The sequence below is a fragment of the Eleutherodactylus coqui genome, chromosome 5 (assembly GCF_035609145.1).
Source record: "Eleutherodactylus coqui strain aEleCoq1 chromosome 5, aEleCoq1.hap1, whole genome shotgun sequence".
NCBI lineage: Eukaryota > Metazoa > Chordata > Amphibia > Anura > Eleutherodactylidae > Eleutherodactylus > Eleutherodactylus coqui.
In genome coordinates this window covers 2,567,254-2,590,843 of record NC_089841.1, presented here as the reverse complement: position 1 = coordinate 2,590,843, position 23,590 = coordinate 2,567,254, and the positions used below count along the sequence as shown (strand labels likewise).

The 23,590-nt window shown below is 46.4% G+C and overlaps 1 protein-coding gene across 5 annotated transcripts in view; it reads right to left on the bottom strand.

The window, feature by feature from the left end:
* LOC136627261 (zinc finger protein 260-like) overlaps positions 1-23,590 on the bottom strand; it is a 70,194-nt gene that overhangs the window by 5,151 nt on the left and 41,453 nt on the right. The window contains exons 2-7 of one of the 5 annotated variants that reach the window (XM_066602208.1): positions 20,236-20,399; positions 11,436-11,561; positions 11,099-11,275; positions 10,898-11,021; positions 7,696-7,781; positions 7,382-7,586 (exon numbers count right to left, since the gene is read on the bottom strand). In XM_066602208.1, coding sequence (XP_066458305.1) covers positions 7,382-7,586; positions 7,696-7,781; positions 10,898-11,021; positions 11,099-11,275; positions 11,436-11,561; positions 20,236-20,337 — 820 coding nt within the window. In that variant the 5' untranslated portion in view covers positions 20,338-20,399. The remainder of the gene's footprint in view (positions 1-7,381; positions 7,587-7,695; positions 7,782-10,897; positions 11,022-11,098; positions 11,276-11,435; positions 11,562-20,235; positions 20,400-23,590) is intronic. The other 4 variants (XM_066602209.1, XM_066602210.1, XM_066602211.1 and 1 more) reach the window with 4 other exon arrangements.

Sequence of the window (23,590 nt, the reverse complement as noted above, 5' to 3'; positions counted from 1 at the left end):
TCCCTAAGTCATCCCAGACAGATGTCTGTCCAGCCTTTGTTTGAACACTTCCATTGAAGAACTCCCCACCTCCTGTGGTAACCTGTTCCACTCATGGATCCCCTCACTGTCTAATATCTAATCTGTGTTCCTCCCTTTCAGTTTCATCCCATTGCTTCTAGTCTTTCCTTGTGCAGATGAGAATAGGGCTGATCCCTCTGCACTGTGACAGCCCTTCAGATATTTGTAGACCGCTATTAAGTCTCCTCTCAGCCTTCTTTATTGCAAATTAATCATTCCCAGATACTTTAACCGTTCCTCATAGGACATGATTTGTAGTAAATAAAGAAGTGGATCTGCAGCATAAACAAACCAGCGATTGCTGCGGGAGTAATAAAACAGTCCAGTGCACGCCAAACTGGATGTCGGACTCCAGCCACCCGTAGAAAATATCAGTATTGTCAAGATGAGAGGCAGCACGTAGGAATGAATCTCCTTACCAGTCGTTAAATGACAGAATACATTCTTTAATCGTAGTCCACAAAAAAGGACATGGTTTGTAGACCGCTCACCATCCTGGTAGCTTTTCTCTGAACCTGCTCTAGTTTGTCTTTTTTAAATTGCCGTATTTGTGTTTGCCTTTTTGGCTGCTGCATCACATTGTTGACTCATGTTCAGTCTATGATCTATTAGTATACCCAAGTCTTTCACATGTGCTGCTGCTTAGCCCAATTCCTCCCATTCTGTATGCGCTTTCTTCATTTTTCTTGCCCAGATGTAGGACTTTGCATTTCTCCTTGTTAAATACCATTCTGTTAGTCGCCGACCACTGTGCAAGCTTTTCTAGATCTTTTTGAATCCTCTCTCTCTCTCTTCCCTAGTGTTAGCTATCCCTCCTAGCTTTGTGTCATCACAAATTTGATCAGTTTCCCACAATTCCCTCCTCCAGACAATTTATAACAATGTTGACCAACACTGGGCCCAGGACAGAGCCTTGTGGTTCCCCACTTGATACATTCTCCCACTTGGATGTGCAGCCATTTATGACCACTCTTGGAGTACGATCACTCAGCCAGTTGTGAATCCACCTAACAGTTGCCTTGTCAATCCCAGATTGGGTAATTTTTTACAATAAGTCTGGTATGAGATACTTTGTCAAATGCTTTACTAAAGCCAAGATATACTATATCCACCGCATTTCCCTGATCAACCCAGTCAGTGATACTATCATAGAAGGAAATTAGATTCATCTGCCATGACTTGTTTGTTACAAACCCATGCTGGCTCTGGTTACTTACTTCATTTTTATCCAAGTACTTGCATACATGCTGTTTAACCCATTTAGGACAAGGCACAGTAAATATACGGCACCTGATCCTGGGCTTAAAGCCCAGCCTTATGTATAATTACGGCAGGGATTTAAGCCTCCTGTCTCTGCAAACAATCAGAGGCAGGACCAGTTGTCAGCTGCTAGTAACAGCTGATAACCTGGAGGAGAAGGCAGGAGGGGTTTTCCTTCCCCGAGTACACAGCGCTCAATGAGCGCTGTGTACTGAAAAGTGAAAGCAGAAATGTAACTTTTAGTACGGGAGCCAAGGGGTCATGTGACCGCCGGGATTCTCTGCTATAGCAGAGTTGCAGAGTCGTACTAGACCCTGACCAGCTCTGCCAGTGACTATTGTCACTATAGGGGATGTTTTTCCCTGTAACTGGGGCTCCTATTGATGCCCCAGCTACAGTGGGAAAGTGTCAAATCGTGTCAAAGTGACATAGATAGTGAAAAACATAATTACATAAATAAGTAAAACAAAATAACAGAACAAAAACAATATATACATAAGAAAATAACCCAAAACAGTCGCTATGAGCACCCTGTAATCCCAAACCATACATATTATATATCAAAACATCCGAAACAAAATGAGGAACACGTTCCCATACTTTAACATGGCTATACTAATTTAAAAGGAAAAAAAAAAAACTAGAAATGTTAAAAAAATCATTTTTTTAGCATTTTACCCCAATACAATTAAAAAAAACAGAAAAAAAGTCAGTGAAAAAGATATTTTTAAAAAAATAGCCCTATATGTCACGGAAAAAAAATGCAGCAAAAATAATTTTGATAGCTAAAAATAGGGCACTAAAACCACCATATGGGTAAAATCCCCAAGAAGTGTTGGGTCCTTAAGGGGTTAATAATCTGTTCAGAAATCTTCCCCGATATAAAAGTCAGGCTCACAGGCCTGTACTTTCATGGATTCACTTTCTTCCCCTATTTTGAAGATGGGGACATTTGTACTTTTCCAATCTTCTTGGACTGCCCCTATTTTCCAGGAATGGTCACAGATTCCGGTGAGTGGTTCAATAATGACCTCTGCGCCTTCCTTTAGTATCCTAGGATGTAATTCATCTGGATCTGGAGACTTGGATTCATGTAAGTTAGCTAAGGCTCCTACCCACTTGCGTTGTTTTAATGCGAATGCCAATGGGACTTTCTAATGATAAAAATGCATTGTAAGTTGGTGCTTTGTGATTTTTGTGCGATGCGTTTTTAACATTAGAACGTCCCATTGACATTTGTGTTAAAACAATGCAAGTGGGTGAGAGCCCTAAGTGTTCCCTCACCATCTCTCTGCTTACAGATAGCCTGCATTCATGTATCCCCCAATAGCACAGGGAAGATCAGCTGATGTTCCATCTACTTTCTGAGAGAAAACAGATACAAAACAGGAATTTAAAAGTTCGTCCTTCTCAACATCATTCTTAACCAATTCACCATCTTCATCTTGTAAGCATCCAATAGCAGCTTTGACTTTTCTTTTCCTTTTGACCCACAAAATCGTGTTTTAATATTTTTTAGCCTCTGTTGCAAGCCTCAATTCATTATTTCCATTTGATAAACCTATTTTTCTTCCTCTATAACATGTGTACAAGTTCTGTGTTCATCCATCCGGGTCTCTTTAAATGCTTCCCATTCTCCCTTCTTTTAGGGATTGGTAACGATTGTGCTTTGAGAATCTCATTCCACAATATTTCCCAACCGTCTTGGACATTGCTGTCCTTAACCCTTTAACGCTATAGGATCCTGCAGCATCGGGGTATGTATGAAGAGAGATCGTGTGGTGATGTCTCTTCATACAATGCAGGCTATTTCTTACAGCTGGTGCCTGACAGCAGCGGCCCCAATAAGCTGCGCGGCTCTTCGGAGCTATTAAGCTTTTAAATGCTACTGTCAATTCTGACAGCAGCATTTAAATCCCCTGCCCAATGTTCCGGGGTCCCCTATTGCCCCTCTGCAATGAGACTGTAGGTTGCCGTATGGATGTCAAGGCAGCCGGGGGCCTTCTGAATGCCTATCACGCCCTGCCCTTGGGGTGACTTGATATAATGCCTGTCCGATTGCATGTAATGCTGTGGCATTAGATCATACTGCAGGAGCGATCAAAGCATCACATGTTCATGTCCCTTTAAATAAATAAATAAATAAAAGTTTTCAAAAAGACCCTTCTTGCCATATTTATAATAAAAGCATCTAAATAAATAAAATAGTACATATTTTGTGTTGTTGCATCTGCAAAAGTGCGATCTATCAAAGTAACACATTATTTATCCCACACAGGGAACGTCGTCCGAAAAAAAATAAAGAACGCCAAAATTGTGCTTTTTCTGGTCACTCTGTCTCCATGAAAAAATGTCATAAATGATCAAAAAGTCACATGTACTCCAGAATGGTGACAACGGAAATTACAGGACGTCCCACAAAAACTGAGCCCACCCATAACTAGGCCGACCAAGAAATAAGGGTTATGTCAGACGATGGCGGCAGAAAATAATAATAAAATATGTAATATCTTTGAGAATAAATACAAGTAGTCCAGCAAAAAGAAAAACAATAGAAGTTTTTCGTATCGCAGTAAATCGCATTGACCCGTAGAATTAGGTTATCAGGTCATTTTTGTTGCAGTTTGTGCGCCGTAGAAAGAAGTCGCACCCAAACATGGTGGGATTTACTTTTTTCTATTTCAATCTACTTAGAAAGTCTTAAAAGTTTTTTTGTACATTATATGAAAAAACACAAGTCGTCCCTCAAAAAACAAGCCGTCATACAGCGACGCTGATGGAGAAATAAGAGTTAGGATTGTTTAGAAGAGGGGAGGAAAAAACAAAAACAAGGACCGCACCCTTGAGGCTCCCACACAGTTGCGTTTTTTTAATGCGAATGTCAATGAGACTTTCTAATGTTAAAAACGCATCACAGGTTTGGGCTCTGCGATTTTTGTGCGATGTGTTTTTAAGATTAGAAAGTCACATTGACAAACGTGTAAAAAAAGGCAACATTAAAAAGGACGCAAGAGTGTCGGAGCCCTTACGGGGTTAATAACATCCGGCCATTGGATACTTCCTCTTTCTGAGTCCCTAAGAATCTGCCTTTCTGAAATCCAACCTTGAGGTCTGAGTCTTCTCAGGTCTTCCTCCCCATACTATCCAACATCCAAGGATATCATGATCACTGCCTCCTAAGGTCCCGGCCGCCCTTACTTCCTCAACCATTCCCTCCCTGTTGGTAAGAATTAGGTCCAAGATAGCAGATCCCCTTGTTTTCTCTTCTACCTTCTGGAAGATAAAGTTGTCACAAGAGCGGATAAGAATCTGTTGGACCCATTACTTTTACCTGAGAGATTCTCAACAAATGTCTGGATGGGTAAAATCTCCCATGAATCACTATGTTGGGGTTCTTTGAGAGCTTGGCCATCTGATGTAGAAAGAGTTCCCCCATATCTTCTGCTTGTCCCGGTGGCCTATAGTAAATGCCTACAATGGTGTCCTTTCTGTTGTTCTCTCCTTGTATTCTTACCCAAACAGTTTCTACAGAACTCCCAGCTCTGAAGCTTGAATCTCTGTGGAGATGAATGTTCTCCTAACATACAACACAACACCTCCTCCCCCCTTATTAGGTCTGTTCCTTATAAATAAGTTGTATCCTTCAAGCCTTGTATCCAATCATGTGTATCATCCCACCAAGTGTCCGTGATGCCGATGACATCATATTCCTCTTCCTGTGTTCGGAGCTCCAATTCTCCTTGTTTGTGTCCTATGCTCTGGGCATTTGTGAAGAAACATGTTAGTTTGTGATCGGGGTCTCTTGCTCCTCTACTTGCCTTCTGAATGTTTTCTCTGTTCTTTCTTCCCACTTCTAATAGAGAGGTTCTCACTTGTATTAGTTGTATATTTTTACCTGGCCTCTCACTTTCCTTCCCATATTCTTCCAACCATTAAGCTGTTGCGTAAACAAGCACTGTTTTAATGTTAGCAATAGTTTTTGGATCCCAGTGTATCTGGACATGTGACCCTTGTCAGTAGTAGTGATGCTATTGTTTGCACTCTAACCATTATAAGACAGATAGCTGATAAAGTAAATCGAGATATTGAAGTGGGAAATGTTCCGTAGACTGGTGCCAATGGGTTTAAATGAGACTTCAGAATATAAACAATGGCTAATCTACATCAGTATATGGGCCTTTATCTGCACCCCGCATTTTCCTTTTCCCCCCTTCTTCTATTGCCACTTCATCCTCCCCATCTCCCTAGCCGTCATTCCCCCCACTTCTCCCTATTCTTTCCTCATCCTCATCCCCCTCCTCCCCATACCCATCCAGCTTCCCGTCCCTTTTTTTCCATAGGAACCAGTCCACCCCACACACACATCCCTGTATACATTCTTCCCTCTTCCATCTCCCCCATGCTCATGTCCTTACCCTGCCCCTTTCCTGGATGTGGGTTCCAGTGCAGCCATCAGTCCCCGGATCCTAATTAGGCGCCCACATCTATTAGCTTTACAATCCTTCTAGCCGCCGGTCCCCCACACACATCGCTTTCCCTTTCACACCCATCTCTCTCATTACCCGTGTCTTTACCCCCTCTGCCCCTTTCTCCCCATATATATTGGCACATTGTCTGCCACTGCTGTTGACAGGTTTATAGTATGCTTCGCTGGTGACTCTGTTGTCCTCATGGCTCAGCACGAGGTCTTCTGCTCAGATACTCCATCTTTGAAGTTGGAATGTGTAGTAGTCTGTGAATTCCTTTCCGGACCCCTCCCAAATGAGGAGCCGATCGTCTATATCTCCTTTTATGTCTTGGCAGACCACTTGTGATTGGATGCGATGTGGAGTCTCTCCAACTCTCCCATAAACACATTTCCGCGTCCTCATGGCCGTCCCTTTGATCTGAGTCTAAGGTGGAGTATTGGTTTCTGAGGATAAACCTGCCGTGGGTTATGAAGCTTTTGTATCTCCCGGGTCTAGATGGGTCTTGTGCTAGTGTGGCGGAGAGGACATGGACACGGGTCCATTCTATTTGGGCTTTTCCCATTCCGGCCCCTTTCTCCCATATAGTTTGATACATCTTTATATTCATCCATATTCTATTACGACTATTTCTACACAGTTCTATATACTTGTTTTTATTATCGCCTGTTGCGCTTTAACCAGCCAAACCAAGGCAGAGGCTTCGGCCTCAAAACCCATTTTTTGCCGACTTCATTTCGACGAATAAAACAATTCCCTTCTACCATTTTTTCCGGTCCATCTTTTTGGGGGGTTGCGCCATAATCCATTATTTCTATCTACGTTAGTTTATACATTTGGTATCATTGTAATCTTACTGACCCACAGAATAAAGTGATGGTGTCACTTCTGCTGCAGGGCGTACGCTGTAAGAACTAGACCCCCTCCAGTTGGTGGACTTGAGGTTTTTCCCATTGCAGCACATCATATGCCACGTTACATAGTAGCATGGAAGAATTCAACTCATCCCGCCAAATAGAACAAGCCCTCAGACAGCGACAACGATGGAAACATTAAAGAGTCAGGATTGGCAGGCTAGAGGAAACACTGATCACCGATAGTCTGAGACCGGATCTGCGCTAGCTCTGCCAGTCCTTGGTTGCTCAGTCAGGTTGATCGATCAATCACAGAGAATGTGGAAGAGGAGCGCTGGGGGACCAGTCAGTCGTTGCCATGGACTTGTCACCATACATTTATACACTGTGATAGTTACAGTCTAAGATGGATATATTCAGCAACAGTCATTAAGGAGTTAAAAAGAAAAGAATTAGAGGTTCCTTAATACTAAAGACTTTTAGTGTTTCATCAGCACTCACGAATGTGCACAACTGGAATAGTTGTATGCAGCAAGTGGCTGGGACTGAGCCTACAGAACACCCAGGCCTCTGCACAGTGCATAGAGCGGTGCTGGTTATGGCGCACAGCGGATCTGTCAGCTATTTAGCGGAATCACTCCCAGTGATCTGATATGGATGACCTTTAAGGTACTGAAGTAATAGGACCAAAAGGTAGGGAAAGGAAAGAGAGGTCAGGGTCTTAAATTCATCATTACATACCTGCAGTAACATCTACTGGGATCTCCTCCTCCGCTTCACTCAGACATGGGTGATCGCCCGTCATCCACTCATCTTCCTCCATCTCACGCTTACATTGATGATCGCCCGTCATCCACTCATCTTCCTCCATCTCACGCTTACATTGATGATCGCCCGTCATCCACTCTTCTTCCTCCTCCACTTTAATAGTAACTACATCTTCATCCTGAAGCATCATGTGATAATTCAGTATAAGATAGTGAAAGGAGGAAAATCCAACAGACCACCAAGATCTACAAGTGTATAGATGCACTAGAGGGCTCAGCGGCATCTACCTGCTGGTGCTCTGGGACATTGGGGTCTTCCGTGGGACAGTCCTGGGGATACAGAGGATATCTCTCCGGGGAATCTCTCCTACGGGCTGCAGAGACACAGAGTGGTGGAATACGTGAGCCCCGTATAGATCATGCACTTCTCTCATCACTAACAGGCTTATGAGGGCAGAAGATGCAATGTGGTCCTCACCACAGTACTGCGGTCCCAGCGCCTTGTACCCGGACAGGGAGACGAAAGCTGCTTGCTCCGCCTTAGTGTCCAACTATATACGTGACTAAAGGATGCAGAACACAGAGGGTGGTGGTGACTCACAAAATCCCCCTGACTATATGCACCGATCTGCCATAACCACCGACAGGTGAAGTGAGGGACAATGGCGCCCCCCTCAGGACAGATATATTAAGCAGCAGTCAGTTCTTGAAGTTTATGTTGGAAACAGTAAATACGGAGATGTGTGTGGATCTGAGCCACGGTGACCAAATTGATATGTGCAGACGGCGGGTCAGAGCGTCTTCAGATTGGGCCGTCCGGCATGTAGTGGTTATTACCGATGGCACTCAATACTTACTGATGTGCTGGTGCGCGGTAACCCCCAAGACCGCCCTCACACAGCCTGCTTTTTACCACGATTAGCATGGCGTTTCAAACACTACGCTAGTCCTGGTACAACGCCTCCAGTGAGGCGGGTGGGGGGGTGGAGAGGATTTCAAAAATACCAAACTTCTATATATGCCATGAGATCACATGACACAGCTGAAGGGATGGCTAACCAGGTGAGACCAGCTGATTTATGTACACGGGGGTGGTGATGGGGGCTACATGATGAATGATCCCCCCCCTTTCGGGCACGCAGGCTTTTTTTCTATACGCATTTTGGACCAAAAAAATCTGTCTAAGAGCTGGATGGTAGACGCCCCCCTCCATCCCACAGGGGCGTTTTATTACTTGGACAAGAGTAAAAAAAATTGCAGCATGTCCTATTGAGCTAAACCAGTCCACCAGTGCGTGGTGTCCGGCACAGAAGGGATGTCCATGCGCTGGCCCATCCACACCATCGTCGCCACCTACCTGCTATTTCACATCACTTTACAGCAGTTTCCCCCGGTAGTTGGGCCGGTGAATTATTTTCCTTTACCGTGTGACTAGTCCCCCAGTGTATAGAAATCGGCCCAAATGACCTTGTTTAGTTACTCCCCTCTGGGTCATGTGATCTGTCATCACCTGGGAGTCACTTGTCTCTCTGTTCTCTCCAGGAGTCACTATTTCAGTCATTAGCACTTCCCGTATGATGGACTGTACCACACAGGCTCTTCACGGCGGTGAGAGAAGCTCATCATTACTGCTGATGATTAGAGGCTCCTGTCACACAGTCATAATGAAGGAGATGATGGCTCATCCTCCTGACAGTATGCTTATAGGCTGCAGTTAGGTGAATATAGAGGGTGATGATAAGCGTACTGGCCTCCCAGAAGGCAGAGATGGTACTGGCTTTGTCTGGTTATGTGAGGCTGTTCTGATGCATCATGGGATTGCTAATACAGCATAGAAGAGAAAGCTGGGCGCAACCTAACCTGCAGGGCAATATACGTAGGAGCGGCCTAGAGTGTACCAGCCAATCAAGTGAGGGGCAGGAATGGGAACAAGTGGTTTAGCTGCTGTGGCCCCTTATACAAGGTTTTGTACTTAATTCTTAATTATATAAAGCTCTTGAAATAAAATAAACCAATCCCAAACTCCATGAGCATTCAGGACACCCCCCCCCCATCACCCCACCGGACGTTACTGCCGAGTCTCCGCAGCTAGAACATTCTAGTCATATATCTACTGCGATCCGTCCGTCCCCTGCAGTCACGTATAACAGTCACTGCCATTATGCTTCCAGGGTGACCAGAGACTCCGAGACAGGAAGGGTAGGAGATCTACTGGAAGCCGATAGGTTGGACTCCTGCTCTGAATGAAGGGATCTATTCACATCACTAGATCCTTCCATGAGGAGAGCTTCCTACTCTAGTGACTGAAGCAGCCATTATTCCCATATCAGTACGTAGAGGCTCCTTTGGCCCTAATGACATCGCACACACTCCGCGGCATAATTTCTACTAACGTCTGATATACTTTAGCTGGTACTTCCCTCCATTCATCCTGCAAACATTTGGCAAGCTCTCTCAAAGAAGATGTATTGGCTTGTCTACAACGGTGCAAGGAGCATCATCATTGGATAGCTGAGCCGTGGCAAATGTTCTATGGTTATCGAATCATGCGACTCCATCTTCAGTACCCGGGTGTGGAGGATGCTGGGGAACGCCTTTTACCCGGGTCCGTTGTGCCAACAGTTTAGCATCGCAGTGGTTCTGGTATGATTTGGGACTGTTTAACATGGCATGGTCCATTGGTTGAAGTGGAAAAAACCATGAGCACGGCAGTGTACCCGGACAGTGTAGACAATAATGTGGTAATACCCTGGGAACGGTCGGCCATACTTCCCTGAACATCTCTGGGATGAACTGGAGCGTCGGGCCAGGTAATATGAACAGCGTCCATTTTCCTTGAGAGAACTCCCAGACGTTTGCAGGATGAATGAATGGAAATACCAGCTGAAGTGTATCAGACGTGAGAAGAAAGTATGATATGAAGAGTATCAGATGTCATTAGGGCCAAAGGAGCCCACCTGAGTATTCCCATATGGCAATAAATCCTCCGTGTGATTCTTGCTCAGGTGTCCAGGTGCTTCTGGTAGGATACATTACGTCTGACAGAAGGCTCCGCTGTACGGCCCTCTACATGCCTGGCATACACTGCTGATAACATACAACATACAGTGGATGGTGTTGTGGCCCTGTGCACTCGGTGCCCCATGACCACAAAGTGGCAACAGAACAGGAATGGGGACAATTCTGTAAATGTCCTTGAGAGGCACGGCCAGAGCCCTGAACCCAACTGGACATCTCTGGAGAGACCTGACAATGGCTGTCTACAGACGGCCCCATCCAACCTGACGGACGGTAGAAAAACCCCCAAACCAGGGGGGCAAAATAAGGCATCAGTAGGGCTCTGATGTAACATGAATGGAGCCTGAATCAAGAAGCTCCAGTATTACACATCGTTGTGCATACGTCTGTATATAATGCCCATGGCAGTAATATAGCTTATACATGGCAGCCAGTGCCTGCAGCAAGACTAAAGGATATATAGATCACGTACCGGGTGATGTCAGCGGCCGGTGGTCCTCCATCATGATGTCCTTGTACAGATCCCAGTGTCCTCCTATATACTCCCACTCCACCATGGAGAAATAGACGGTGACATCCTGACACCTTATAGGAACCTGACAACACAACATACAGTTATCACCCAGACCCTCCTGTTACTGTATAATGTCCCCCACATTCCCCGCAGCGTCACCTCTCCGGTCAGCAGCTCCGTCATCTTCTGGGTGAGCTCTAGGATCTTCTCCTTATTGGTCAGGAGGTGCGGGGGAGGCTCTGTGATGGGGCCCGGGGTCCGGCTCCATCCTCCTGACTCCTGGAGATGGATGATGGGAGTCACAGAGTCACCGGATGTCCTCACTACGGTGTAATCCTGTGGATGGAGAGACACTCAGGGGAAAACTCCTCACCGACTCTAAATCTAGTAATGAGAACAAATCCTGAATCACCTGCAGTCATCAGTGATATAACCTGTAATATTATTACACTCCAGGCCCCTCTCGTAATCTATTAGGGAGTCTCACTGCTCTTACAGTAAAGAAGCCCTTCTTTCCTCTAGACCCTCTGCAGGTGAGATCTCCAGAACGGAGCACCGGATTCCTTCCATCAGAAAGGACAGGGTTGTAGTAAATACACATCTGGAACACTGGAGACCGAACCTAGAGAGAGGCCAAAATCAAGATACAAACATGGTGGAAATACGAATACACAAAGTGATATAGATAGATATAGGAATACATGGAATGACGGGACTGGAATACCCAGAGAGGCACCAAAACTGGGATTATTCACCCCGGAAAAAAGAGGACTAAGGGGCGACCAAATAACCATGCATAAATCCATGAGGGGACGATACAAGGATCTCTGCCAGGATCTGTTTATACCCAGGACCGCGACGGTAACAAGAGGACATCCCGCTACGTCTAGAGGAAAGCAGGTTTCATCACCAACATAGAAGAGGGTTCTTTACTGTAAGAGCAGTGAGACTGTGGAACTCTCTGCCTGAGGACGTAGTGATGGCAGGATCCATAGAGGAGTGTAAGAGGGACTTGATGTCTTTCTGTGATATTACAGGCTATAAATCTTAGGTTAATTGTTAATCCGGGTATACAGGCAGGTAGGAACTATTAGGGGTTGGTCCAGGGAACAGTCTGATTGCCATTAGGGAGTCGGGAAGGAATTTTCCCCCTAAAGGGCTAATTGGCTTCTGCCCTTTGGGTTTTTTGCTTTCCTCTGGATCAACAACACAAGAGGATAAACAGGCTGAACTAGATGGACATTGTCTTCATTCGGCCTTACATACTATATTACTAGATGTCATGCATGTATGTGCGAGGACTGGGTGCCCAAGCTAAAAGAACAGCAGTGGCTTCCTATATCAGACAATTTACTGCCCATATTATGGGCCTACAGGAGACACATTTGATTCTAGATAAGATAGACTGTCTAAAGGAACCCTGGATCCAACGGTCCCGTCACTCCCTGCACACCTCATACTCTAGGGGGCGTCTCTCGTATAGACTACCTATTCGGATCCCCAACACTTACTCCATATTTCACCTCAATAGTGCACAGTACTAGAGGGCTATCACATCACAGTCCCATCCTGCTTACTCTACAGTCCGCAGGACAGTATATTACCCCTACCGGGAAACTCAACCCCTTTAGGCTAAAGACCGAATAGATGGGAAACCATGAAAGCCATCTCAGGCTGTTATAGGTCAACTATATCCTTCCCAGGCCGATCTGTGGATGGAACAGCAAGTAGCCATATATTACAGACCCCACAGACACTAATAAGACGCAGCGGCGAGGGCCGAGCCGTCTCTACAAACACCAGCCACATGGTAAACTAAAAGGAAACGGTCCTTCACCAAGCAGGATTTTTTTGAGCTGGGTCATCAGGCGGGTCGTCTTCTGGCCACTTCAATTACACAGAACGGACAGTCTAATTCTGTACTTAAGATTAAGGCTGCTGACGGACACTTACTAACGGAGGCTCAATCTGGTGTGACCAGATTTAAGGAATACCATGCTAACCTACACACCTCCCCAAATAGTAGATTGGGGACAGATGATCTGGGGCATCTCCAAGATCCAGTTCTTCCATCTCTTTCGTCAGAACAGATAGATTTACCAGAGGAATTCAACAAGCAATCGAAGAAATGGCATTAAACAAATCCCCTGGACCGGGCGTCCCCCCTGGAGGTGCACCGAAAGTAGATCAACCCTCTCCAATATGGTGTGATGCTTTACCGTGGGAATACCGGGAAGACTGCCTCCCACCCTCCATGAAGCATCAATAATAGTATTGTAAAACGTGGGTAAGGATCCAACCGTTTCTGGTTTGTCGGGGAGGAGATGCCATTGGCTGACTATTATCTTGCTAGCGAAGTAACTGGGTGAAATGTAATTGGTTTTTGGAACACCCAGAATATACAAAACCATCTACACTCCTGCCTCTACAGAGGTTGGCCCTGTCGGTGTGGCGTGCAGCTGACACAATGACTGACACCCCTCTGTGGGGAGATCCCACCCTGCCCTCATTCCAGGATGTAGGATATTGGGTCGCTCTGGGGATACATGTATGAGGGGATAATATAATGCTGTCCTATATGCAGCTATGGGAGAGGCTACAGATGCCCGCATGACAACTCTTTAGATATTTTCAGCTAAGGCATGCTTTAAATGCTCAGTTTCCACCAAATTCTATCAAAATGTCCAAGTACCTAATAGTGGGAATTATTAAACCCAGGGACCTAGGGGGCTCATATCAACGATCTATATACCTCTGCTGTCGGCCACAATGGACCACGATCCATTATCAGTTTATGATAAGTGGAAGACTAATATTCCCACATTGACGACAGGAGATTGGCAGGAGGCAATGGGATCGCATCTGCTGGTGTCACCGGCAATAATAAACTCATTCCCCTGTATATTATATGCCAGGCACGTCTTACACCAGGTCGTTTAAACAAAATGGGTAGAATTAGCATAACATCTTGCCATAGGTGTCACCAGCCCGATGCCGATTGTTGGCACTTATTGTGGGAACGTTCTTATGTAAGAAATTCTGGGGGGGAAGTTTTCAGTTTTCTATCGACCCCTCTGGTTTGGGATCCTAAAATGGCAATATTTGGACTGATGGATGAGGCAGCGTGGACCAATCAAGACAACATATTCATCAGGGACGGCCAGGAAGACGGTGGCGATGAGATGGATGGCATCAAGACCACCCTCCATCTCATACTGGATGAGGCTGGTCCATAACCCCCTATGATAAGGGGATCTATCAACACAGAGGATGGCCTGACTTATTGAACAAGTCTGGGGTTTGTGGAGAAACTGGCACAATACAGGACAGGTGGGATAAATAGAGAGGACTAAACACACAACGACCCAAAGACATGAAAGGTAAGTGCTTAGTGTTATAACTCCGATGCTGAATTATCACAGCCGGGATGGAAGATACAGAACTAATGGGGAACAGATTGACAGGTCTGAATGGAATACTTCGCCTGCAATCTGCTAATAAAACAAAGGTAAACAAAGAAAGACCCAGGCACAAAACTTATCAGCAGAGGCATAGAGAACGTTATTCTACAGCCTGCAGTCATCATCTATGTCTCTATATAGATATCAGACTAGATGGACCATGTGCTCTCCTCCTGCTGTCATCTTCTATGTCTCTATATAGATATCAGACTAGATGGACCATGTACTCTCCTCCTGCTGTCATCTTCTATGTCTCTATATAGATATCAGACTAGATGGACCATGTGCTCTCCTCCTGCCATCATCTTCTATGTCTCTATATAGATATCAGACTAGATGGGCCATGTGCTCTCCCCCTGCCATCATCTTCTATGTCTCTATATAGATATCAGACTAGATGGACCATGTGCTCTCCTCCTGCCATCATCTTCTATGTCTCTATATAGATATCAGACTAGATGGACCATGTGCTCTCCTCCTGCCATCATCTTCTATGTCATAATATAGATATCAGACTAGATGGTCCATGTGCTCTCCTCCTGCCATCATCTTCTATGTCTCTATATAGATATCAGACTAGATGGGCCATGTGCTCTCCCCCTGCCATCATCTTCTATGTCTCTATATAGATATCAGACTAGATGGACCATATGCTCTCCTCCTGCCATCATCTTCCTTGTGTCTATATAGATATCAGACTAGATGGACCATGTGCTCGCCTTCTGCCTTCATCTTCTATGTCACAATATAGATATCAGACTAGATGGACCATGTGCTCTCCTCCTGCCATCATCTTCTATGTCTCTATATAGATATCAGACTAGATGGACCATGTGCTCTCCTCCTGCCGTCATCTTCTATGTCTCTATATAGATATCAGACTAGATGGTCCATGTGCTCTCCTCCTGCCATCATCTTCCTTGTGTCTATATAGATATCAGACTAGATGGACCATGTGCTCTCCTCCTGCCTTCATCTTCTATGTCACAATATAGATATCAGACTAGATGGACCATGTGCTCTCCCCCTGCCATCATCTTCTATGTCTCTATATACATATCAGACTAGATGGACCATGTACTCTCCACCCACCATCATCTTCTATGTCTCTATATAGATATCAGACTAGATGGACCATGTGCTCTCCCCCTGCCATCATCTTCTATGTCTCTATATAGATATCAGATTAGATGAACCAGGTGCTCTCCTCCTGCCATCATCTTCTATGTCTCTATATAGATATCAGACTGGATGGACCATGTGCTCTTCCCCTGCCGTCATCTTCTATGTCTCTATATAGATATCAGACTAGATGGACCATGTGCTCTCCCCCTGCCATCATCTTCTATGTCTCTATATAGATATCAGACTAGATGGACCATGTGCTCTCCCCCTGCCATCATCTTCTATGTCTCTATATAGATATCACACTGGATGGGCCATGTGCTCTCCTCCTGCCATCATCTTCTATGTCTCTATATAGATATCAGACTAGATGGGCCATGTGCTCTCCTCCTGCCATCATCTTCTATGTCTCTATATAGATATCAGACTAGATGGACCATGTGCTCTCCTCCTGCCATCATCTTCTATGTCTCTATATAGATATCAGACTAGATGGACCATGTGCTCTCCTCCTGCCATCATCTTCTATGTCATAATATAGATATCAGACTAGATGGTCCATGTGCTCTCCTCCTGCCATCATCTTCTATGTCTCTATATAGATATCAGACTAGATGGGCCATGTGCTCTCCCCCTGCCATCATCTTCTATGTCTCTATATAGATATCAGACTAGATGGACCATATGCTCTCCTCCTGCCATCATCTTCCTTGTGTCTATATAGATATCAGACTAGATGGACCATGTGCTCTCCTCCTGCCTTCATCTTCTATGTCACAATATAGATATCAGACTAGATGGACCATGTGCTCTCCTCCTGCCATCATCTTCTATGTCTCTATATAGATATCAGACTAGATGGACCATGTGCTCTCCTCCTGCCGTCATCTTCTATGTCTCTATATAGATATCAGACTAGATGGTCCATGTGCTCTCCTCCTGCCATCATCTTCCTTGTGTCTATATAGATATCAGACTAGATGGACCATGTGCTCTCCTCCTGCCTTCATCTTCTATGTCACAATATAGATATCAGACTAGATGGACCATGTGCTCTCCCCCTGCCATCATCTTCTATGTCTCTATATAGATATCAGACTAGATGGACCATGTGCTCTCCTCCTGCTGTCATCTTCTATGTCTCTATATAGATATCAGACTAGATGGACCATGTACTCTCCTCCTGCTGTCATCTTCTATGTCTCTATATAGATATCAGACTAGATGGACCATGTACTCTCCACCCACCATCATCTTCTATGTCTCTATATAGATATCAGACTAGATGGACCATGTGCTCTCCCCCTGCCATCATCTTCTATGTCTCTATATAGATATCAGATTAGATGAACCAGGTGCTCTCCTCCTGCCATCATCTTCTATGTCTCTATATAGATATCAGACTGGATGGACCATGTGCTCTCCCCCTGCCGTCATCTTCTATGTCTCTATATAGATATCAGACTAGATGGACCCTGTGCTCTCCTCCTGCCATCATCTTCTATGTCTCTATATAGATATCAGACTAGATGGACCATGTGCTCTCCTCCTGCCATCATCTTCTATGTCATAATGTAGATATCAGACTAGATGGTCCATGTGCTCTCCTCCTGCCATCATCTTCTATGTCTCTATATAGATATCAGACTAGATGGGCCATGTGCTCTCCCCCTGCCATCATCTTCTATGTCTCTATATAGATATCAGACTAGATGGACCATATGCTCTCCTCCTGCCATCATCTTCCTTGTGTCTATATAGATATCAGACTAGATGGACCATGTGCTCGCCTTCTGCCTTCATCTTCTATGTCACAATATAGATATCAGACTAGATGGACCATGTGCTCTCCTCCTGCCATCATCTTCTATGTCTCTATATAGATATCAGACTAGATGGACCATGTGCTCTCCTCCTGCCGTCATCTTCTATGTCTCTATATAGATATCAGACTAGATGGTCCATGTGCTCTCCTCCTGCCATCATCTTCCTTGTGTCTATATAGATATCAGACTAGATGGACCATGTGCTCTCCTCCTGCCTTCATCTTCTATGTCACAATATAGATATCAGACTAGATGGACCATGTGCTCTCCCCCTGCCATCATCTTCTATGTCTCTATATACATATCAGACTAGATGGACCATGTACTCTCCACCCACCATCATCTTCTATGTCTCTATATAGATATCAGACTAGATGGACCATGTGCTCTCCCCCTGCCATCATCTTCTATGTCTCTATATAGATATCAGATTAGATGAACCAGGTGCTCTCCTCCTGCCATCATCTTCTATGTCTCTATATAGATATCAGACTGGATGCACCATGTGCTCTTCCCCTGCCGTCATCTTCTATGTCTCTATATAGATATCAGACTAGATGGACCATGTGCTCTCCCCCTGCCATCATCTTCTATGTCTCTATATAGATATCAGACTAGATGGACCATGTGCTCTCCCCCTGCCATCATCTTCTATGTCTCTATATAGATATCACACTGGATGGGCCATGTGCTCTCCTCCTGCCATCATCTTCTATGTCTCTATATAGATATCAGACTAGATGGGCCATGTGCTCTCCTCCTGCCATCATCTTCTATGTCTCTATATAGATATCAGACTAGATGGACCATGTGCTCTCCTCCTGCCATCATCTTCTATGTCTCTATATAGATATCAGACTAGATGGACCATGTGCTCTCCTCCTGCCATCATCTTCTATGTCATAATATAGATATCAGACTAGATGGTCCATGTGCTCTCCTCCTGCCATCATCTTCTATGTCTCTATATAGATATCAGACTAGATGGGCCATGTGCTCTCCCCCTGCCATCATCTTCTATGTCTCTATATAGATATCAGACTAGATGGACCATATGCTCTCCTCCTGCCATCATCTTCCTTGTGTCTATATAGATATCAGACTAGATGGACCATGTGCTCTCCTCCTGCCTTCATCTTCTATGTCACAATATAGATATCAGACTAGATGGACCATGTGCTCTCCTCCTGCCATCATCTTCTATGTCTCTATATAGATATCAGACTAGATGGACCATGTGCTCTCCTCCTGCCGTCATCTTCTATGTCTCTATATAGATATCAGACTAGATGGTCCATGTGCTCTCCTCCTGCCATCATCTTCCTTGTGTCTATATAGATATCAGACTAGATGGACCATGTGCTCTCCTCCTGCCTTCATCTTCTATGTCACAATATAGATATCAGACTAGATGGACCATGTGCTCTCCCCCTGCCATCATCTTCTATGTCTCTATATAGATATCAGACTAGATGGACCATGTGCTCTCCTCCTGCTGTCATCTTCTATGTCTCTATATAGATATCAGACTAGATGGACCATGTACTCTCCTCCTGCTGTCATCTTCTATGTCTCTATATAGATATCAGACTAGATGGACCATGTACTCTCCACCCACCATCATCTTCTATGTCTCTATATAGATATCAGACTAGATGGACCATGTGCTCTCCCCCTGCCATCATCTTCTATGTCTCTATATAGATATCAGATTAGATGAACCAGGTGCTCTCCTCCTGCCATCATCTTCTATGTCTCTATATAGATATCAGACTGGATGGACCATGTGCTCTCCCCCTGCCGTCATCTTCTATGTCTCTATATAGATATCAGACTAGATGGACCATGTGCTCTCCCCCTGCCATCATCTTCTATGTCTCTATATAGATATCAGACTAGATGGACCATGTGCTCTCCCCCTGCCATCATCGTCTATGTCTCTATATAGATATCACACTGGATGGGCCATGTGCTCTCCTCCTGCCATCATCTTCTATGTCTCTATATAGATATCAGACTAGATGGACCATGTGCTCTCCTCCCCCTGCCATCATCTTCTATGTCTCTATATAGATATCAGACTAGAGGGACCATGTGCTCTCCCCCTGCCATCATCTTCTATGTCTCTATATAGATATCAGACTAGATGGCCTATGTGCTCTCCTCCTGCCGTCATCTTCTATGTCTCTATATAGATATCAGACTAGATGGACCATGTGCTCTCCCCCTGCCATCATCTTCTATGTCCCTATATAGATATCAGACTAGATGGGCCATGTGCTCTCCTCCTGCCGTCATCTTCTATGTCTCTATATAAATATCAGACTAGATGGACCATGTGCTCTCCGCCTGCCATCATCCTCTATGTCTCTATATAGATATCAGACTAGATGGACCATGTGCTCTCCTCCTGCCATCATCTTCTATGTCTCTATATAGATATCAGACTAGATGGACCATGTGCTCTCCTCGTGCCATCATCTTCTATGTCTCTATATAGATATCAGACTAGATGGACCATGTGCTCTCCCCCTGCCATCATCTTCTATGTCTCTATATAGATATCAGATTAGATGGACCATGTGCTCTCCCCCTGCCATCATCTTCTATGTCTCTATATAGATATCAGATTAGATGGACCATGTGCTCTCCCCCTGCCATCATCTTCTATGTCTCTATATAGATATCAGACTAGATGGACCTTGTGCTGTCCTCCTGCCATCATCTTCTATGTCTCTATATAGATATCAGACTAGATGGGCCATGTGCTCTCCGCCTGCCATCATCTTCTATGTCTCTATATAAATATCAGACTAGATGGACCATGTGCTCTCCTCCTGCCATCATCTTCTATGTTTCTCCTTGCTATAATGTGCCTACTTACCGATAGGAATCTAGAGCCGCTCACCTCTCCGGTCAGCAGGTAGATGATCTCCAAGGCGGCGTTCAGTAGGATCTCGGTAATCTCATTCCGCTCCTTGTCCATCCTTGGTGAGTCATTCAGGAGAAGAAAACTGGCTGATGTGGAGGATCTGGTCCTGCGGGAACCTTTATGAGGAGAGGAGCGGCTGTAATCATACAGGGGACATCATAGGGGACATACAGAAGTCACTTATAGAGCGCTGAGAGGCAGGTTCTCCATCACCCCATGGATTAGAGGAGGATTCCCATCCACAGGATGCCCCACACATGGCTGATAGATGGGGATCTCACAGGATGCCCCACACATGGCTGATAGATGGGCATCTCATAGGATGCCCCACACATGGCTGATAGATGGGGGTCTCACAGGACGCCCCACACATGGCTGACAGTGGGGGTCTCACAGGATGCCCCACACAAGGCTGACAGATGGGGGTCTCACAGGATGCCCCACACAAGGCTGATAGATGGGGGTCTCACAGGATGCCCCACACATGGCTGACAGATGGGGGTCTCACAGGATGCCCCACACATGGCTGATATATGGGGGTCTCGCAGGATACCCCACACATGGCTGATAGATGGGGGTCCCGCAGGATGCCCCACACATGGCTGATAGATGGGGGTCCCGCAGGATGCCCCACACAAGGCTGATAGATGGGGATCTCACAGGATGCCCCACACAAGGCTGATAGATGGGGGTCTCACAGGATGCCCCACACATGGCTGACAGATGGGGGTCTCACAGGATGCCCCACACATGGCTGATAGATGGGGGTCTCATAGGATGCCCCACACATGGCTGATAGATGGGGGACCCGCAGGATGCCCCACACATGGCTGATAGATGGGGGCCTCACAGGATGCCCCACACATGGCTGACAGATGGGGGTCTCACAGGACGCCCCACACATGGCTGATAGATGGGGGTCTCACAGGATGCCCCACACATGGCTGATAGATGGGGGTCTCACAGGACGCCCAACACATGGCTGATAGATGGGGGTCTCACAGGATGCCCCACACATGGCTGACAGATGGGGGTCTCACAGGATGCTCCACACATGGCTGATAGATGGGGGTCTCACCTCCAGGCGGCTCTTCCTGTAGCTCCCATAGAAGTGAATGAGAGCTGCGAATATGTTTGGTCACGTCTCCATTCTCCACCTGGATGCAGCGGACATCTCATCAGTTCTGTATAGGGGTGCAGGTCCCAGAGGTGGCCCCCAGCTATCAGATATGTATTGCATATCCTGGGTATATATCATAAGGGCCAAGTTGGGAAGCTGTTGTGGAAAACGTGATCAGATCTTAACCCCTTTGTGGCTTTGATAAACAAATCCTTAGAGCACTCGTCCGCCTGACGCCACCAACCGGGTAGCATCCAGCCAATGAGCGACCTCGTGTCCTGCGGCTGATCACGTCCATTAACCCCTCGTTCTCAGCAGCTCAGCCCCCCGTAAGGACGTGCGTCCGGCAGGAATGAAGAATGATGGCTTGAGCGTGGTTGTGGTCCTGATGAGAGGGCATGGGCACCGGCGGTAAGACGTGGGTTGTAAGCGGGCTTGTAGTCGGGCCAAACTGGCTAAAGCCAAGCAAGCCTGCCAATCTTAGTAATAGGAGGGCAATAAGCGAGTCCATCCCCCCCCCTCCCAATATGTGTCGCCACGACCGGCTTCATCAGGGGTGACGTGGGGTTAGAGGGAGGCGGCACAGGACTGACTGTCTTACATGGGACTCCTGAGACAATATATTGTATAATACTCCATGACGGACACCAGAGAACAGGAGCCGATAACCGGCCTCCATCAGTGAGAGCAGGAGCCGCGCCGTCATACAGTCACTGACCGCGCCCGGCACATTATGGCGCTGTCTGCAGGCAGTTATGGACATGAATTCTGTACAACCAAGGAGGTTCTGCAGCAGCAGCGGTCTACATTATACGTAATGGCGCTCTGCAGGCGAGAGAAGGCTGGATCCCTTATTTTCCCACCTTGACCCTCTCCCATCGTAGGCTCACGGCGCCGGTACGGGCGCTATCCGCGTAGCGCTGTACACTTGTGCCGTGCCGACGGCGCAGAAGCTGCGAGCGCTGATGTACAAGCCAGCGACAACAATGGGGTCTGCCAGCCAACCCGTCTGATGCCACAGCTGGCACACCGTTACCATAGACTACTGTCTGTATCCGGAGCATCAGGAGCCTCTATCCTCTGCTCTGTAGTGACCGCCACACCGAAAACAGGAAGGGTGATCGAACCCCGCCACCAATACCATCTCCCCTCATCATCCCCCCCCCCCCACCGACACCACTACTACTACTCCCCTCATCATCTCAGACCCGTCACCACTACTCCTCCCCTCATCATATCTCCGACACTACTACTACTATCCCCCTCATCATCTCCCCCTGACACTACTACTACCCCCTCATCATCTCCCCCTGGCACTACTACTACCCCCTCATCATCTCCCCCTGGCACTACTACTACCCCCTCATCATCTCCCCCTGGCACTACTACTACCCCCTCATCATCTCCCCCTGGCACTACTACTACCCCCTCATCATCTCCCCCTGGCACTACTACTACCCCCTCATCATCTCCCCCTGGCACTACTACTACCCCCTCATCATCTCCCCCTGACACCACTACTACCCCCTCATCATCTCCCCCTGACACCACTACTACCCTCTCATCATCTCCCCCTGACACCACTACTATCCCCCTCATCATCTCCCCCTGACACTACTACTATCCCCCTCATCATCTCCCCCTGACACTACTACTATCCCCTCATCATCTCCCCCTGACACTACTACTATCCCCTCATCATCTCCCCCTGACACTACTACTACCCCCTCATCATCTCCCCCTGGCACTACTACTACCCCCTCATCATCTCCCCCTGGCACTACTACTACCCCCTCATCATCTCCCCCTGGCACTACTACTACCCCCTCATCATCTCCCCCTGACACTACTACTACCCCCCTCATCTCCTCCCCCTGACACTACTACTACCCCCCTCATCATCTCCCCCTGACACTACTACTACTCGCTCATCATCTCCCCCTGACACTACTACTACCCCCCTCATCATCTCCCCCCGACACTACTACTACCCCCTCATCATCTCCCCCTGACACTACTACTATCCCCCTCATCATCTCCCCCTGACACTACTACTACCCCCTCATCATCTCCCCCTGGCACTACTACTACCCCCCTCATCATCTCCCCCTGACACCACTACTACCCTCTCATCATCTCCCCCTGACACCACTACTACCCCCCTCATCATCTCCCCCTGACACCACT